Raw genomic sequence first — 3,063 nt, forward strand, 5'->3', positions numbered from 1 at the left:
TGAGACAAAGATCAGATCAGATCAGATATGTGGGATCTGTAATCCTATAGACTTTGACAAACTGATTTTTTTATTGTGTGTGTCCTCAGCTGTGCAGAAAAGGAAAAAAAGTAGACTGAAAGATTGAGATGATTGTAAAAGAAGTTGAACAATTCTCAGATCTCTACTGAACTTTCACTGTCACTGAAACATTGTCAGGATTCATCCCACTTTCTGCCTTTACTTTGAAAGATAGCAGCTTACCCTCAAGCTTTTATTTTGGCAAGACATTTCCCGGAAGCTAACCAGCTTCACCGAGGCGGAAATACAATAGTTATACTTCCTGGAAGTAATCATCAAATATTTGTTCGAGTATTTATCAGGTGATTTTAAATAAACATATAATTACAGAACCGAACCGGTATCGGATATCAGTGACATAATTCACCGTCGGTATCCACTGCTTTAGCCAGTGCTAGCTTAGCTCAATTAGCTGTGTTCGATCCGAACCTGAGTGGAGCTAAACGAACCGGAGCAGCAGCGTTCAGGATGGGAGCCCATCGCAGCGAAGGAGGCCGTGAGTGGCTGGAGCAGGTCGGAGCCGAAAACCCGGAGCAGAACTCGGTAAGAAAGCCGGACAGAGATGCTGCTAAAGCATGCTAAGCTAACCCCCATTGGGTTTTAGTTGTATTCCAGAAGACATGTTGACAATATTTATATTTTATTGTGAAATTAGTTGTAGTTTTAGTTAAATGTATGTCATTTAAGGCGCCTGTTTCTTTTTCTTCATTTATTTTATTGTTCTTTTTTTTTAAATCCGAACCTAAAATTCGATCATTGTTTTAATCACCATCGGTGATTGTATCTACCGTTCAAAATTATTTAGTTTAAAAGGATGACTGATCTATTCAGTTCAATTATGTTCATTTAGTTAGCGCCACTTCACAACACGTAATCTCAAGACACGTTACATTTAAATTGATTCAAAGTTTTCTATCTAATGAAAACCAGTTGATTGCATTTACTCATTGACTGGATGCAATCCCTCACACTAAGCATGCTTGTAGCGACAGTGGAGAGGAAAAACTCTGTTTTAACGGGAAGAAACCTCCAGCAGAACCAGGCTCAGTGTGAGTGGCCATCTGCTGAGGCCGACTGGGGTTCAAGGAGGCAGAAGCAGAGATACAAAAAGCAGCTGCAAAAGGCGGCCCCGTCCAGGAAACACACAGCCGGGCAGACGAGCTCCGAGCCAGCTCCCATGTCAGAGGATGAAGAGAGCACATCCAGCCAGTCAACACAAAGGTCTTGATGGCAGCAGCAGAGCTGATATTTCCAAACAGGACCAGACAAGGCGAAGCTACTATGAAAAAAAGCAGAGGGAGCAGAACGTTAGAGATTGAACTAACAGATTCTGCAGAGTGGGAGAATCTAAAAACCATTATTACCCGCAACCTAACAGTTTGGTGAATTCGAAATAAATAAATAATTTGGAGGTTAGTTTTTAAAGCCAAATCGCACAGCTGATGATGTGGTGATGAGCGCCGGGTTGAAACCCCTCCTCACCATAACCCTCATTCACTAATTATAAAGGAATGCTTCCTTAATGCAGCACTGTGTAACTTTGAGCCACTAGGGGCGCTAGATCTCTGATCAATACTTATTTCTGAGCAGAAGCCGTGGAACCTGATGATCAAACACAGATACGTTCAGAGACGAGGACGCCGCTCACACACCGCTGTCAGGTCAGTATGGCTCCGTACCGCTCCTATGGGTTCTGGTTCCAGTTTTAACCCGGTCCGGTCTAATCCCGGTCCTTCTCCCATCTGTGAGCAGCTACACAGATCCTCAGGTATCCATGGACCTGCTGAGAGCCGTGCTTCAGCCCAGCTTTAATGATGACATCATGGCCGTGTTCAGGAAGTACCAGAAGGTCTGGGATCACACCGAGGGGGGCGGGGCCACATTCAGGGTGGGGCTGGATGTGAACCGGTGTGTTTTTGTTGCAGTTCTTCGACAAGGCAGCGGAGAACGTGAAGGAGAACGTGGGCGAAGATGTTCAGACAGACCAGCTTATCAGGGAGGCCTGCAGAAACGTTCTAGAACATGTGAGATCACTTCCTCTTTCATTCCCTAATTCTTCAGTTACGTGACCACCCGCACTTACCTGGCTGTGTGATGTCATCGCCAGGCCAAACAGCTGTTTCCAGAGGTGGAGGGGAAAAGGGCGGGGTCAGAGGTCACTGTGAAGGTACACCCCTTATGACTGACCAATTAGAGCAGGCTGGTTTCTGACGTGTTTCTGACCCGGGTCTTTTGTTTCTGCAGAGATCCAGAGTGTCTGATGAAGATTTTGTGTTCAGAGGAAGCCCAGTTCCCAAGAAGGTAACATGTGATCCACAATGATGATCATAATCTTAGTTTCGTTAGATTCAGATCCGCTTTCACAAACAACAGCACAAAAACAGACCATGAGAGGTCCTTTCATGCAGTCCAGATGATTTTTTTCAGTCTTGATTAATGCTGCTGCTTTAGTTTGGGCCCTCAGTTTAAAAATGGTAGAACCAGGAAAATGGAGCCAACTCAGGCTACATTAACACTGCAGCCTGAAGTGACCCAAATCTAATTTATTTGCCCATATGCGACCTGGATTTGATCTTTTCATGGCTGTCGGAACAACACAGATCGGATTTTTTTTCCAATGTGACCCAGACCTCCTGGCTCTGTGGTCCTGAATCCAATACGAATCTGATCTTTTCAAATGCGAGCTGTGTCTGGACGGCCAGGTCGCATTCATCTGACTTGAACGCCATTAGTACCTGACAAAGGTCGCTATTCTGGGTCTTGCTATGAAGATGCGGCAAGAAAAACAACAACTATGGTGGACCATGATGCGGAGAGCGGTATTTATGTTTAACCATCTTAAAAAGATTGCGTTTTTTATGGTTAGGAAAAATCGCACAGTGCATAGAGCACAGTGGCTGAGAAATTAGATTAACAGTCAATATTTAAAGTTTGTTTCATTTAAAGTTTCATTTGTTTAGATATTCTTTGCTGTGTTAAGTTTTGTTAAATTTAAAAAGGACT

At 43.9% G+C, this 3,063-nt stretch overlaps 1 protein-coding gene across 2 annotated transcripts in view; it reads left to right on the forward strand.

Annotated features, from left to right (window-relative positions):
- The first annotated feature begins 281 nt into the window (after window positions 1–281).
- Window positions 282–3,063, forward strand: part of dnttip1 (deoxynucleotidyltransferase, terminal, interacting protein 1) — an 8,121-nt gene continuing 5,339 nt past the window's right edge. Inside the window, exons 1-6 of one of the 2 annotated variants that reach the window (XM_015403275.1) lie at window positions 282–603; window positions 1,651–1,721; window positions 1,813–1,909; window positions 1,986–2,084; window positions 2,168–2,227; window positions 2,305–2,361. In XM_015403275.1, the coding sequence (XP_015258761.1) occupies window positions 529–603; window positions 1,651–1,721; window positions 1,813–1,909; window positions 1,986–2,084; window positions 2,168–2,227; window positions 2,305–2,361 (459 nt within the window). In that variant the 5' untranslated portion in view covers window positions 282–528. The remainder of the gene's footprint in view (window positions 604–1,650; window positions 1,722–1,812; window positions 1,910–1,985; window positions 2,085–2,167; window positions 2,228–2,304; window positions 2,362–3,063) is intronic. The other variant, XM_015403276.1, reaches the window with a different exon arrangement.

The sequence above is a fragment of the Cyprinodon variegatus genome, unplaced genomic scaffold (genome assembly GCF_000732505.1).
Source record: "Cyprinodon variegatus isolate N-32 unplaced genomic scaffold, C_variegatus-1.0 Scaffold1476, whole genome shotgun sequence".
Taxonomy (NCBI): domain Eukaryota; kingdom Metazoa; phylum Chordata; class Actinopteri; order Cyprinodontiformes; family Cyprinodontidae; genus Cyprinodon; species Cyprinodon variegatus.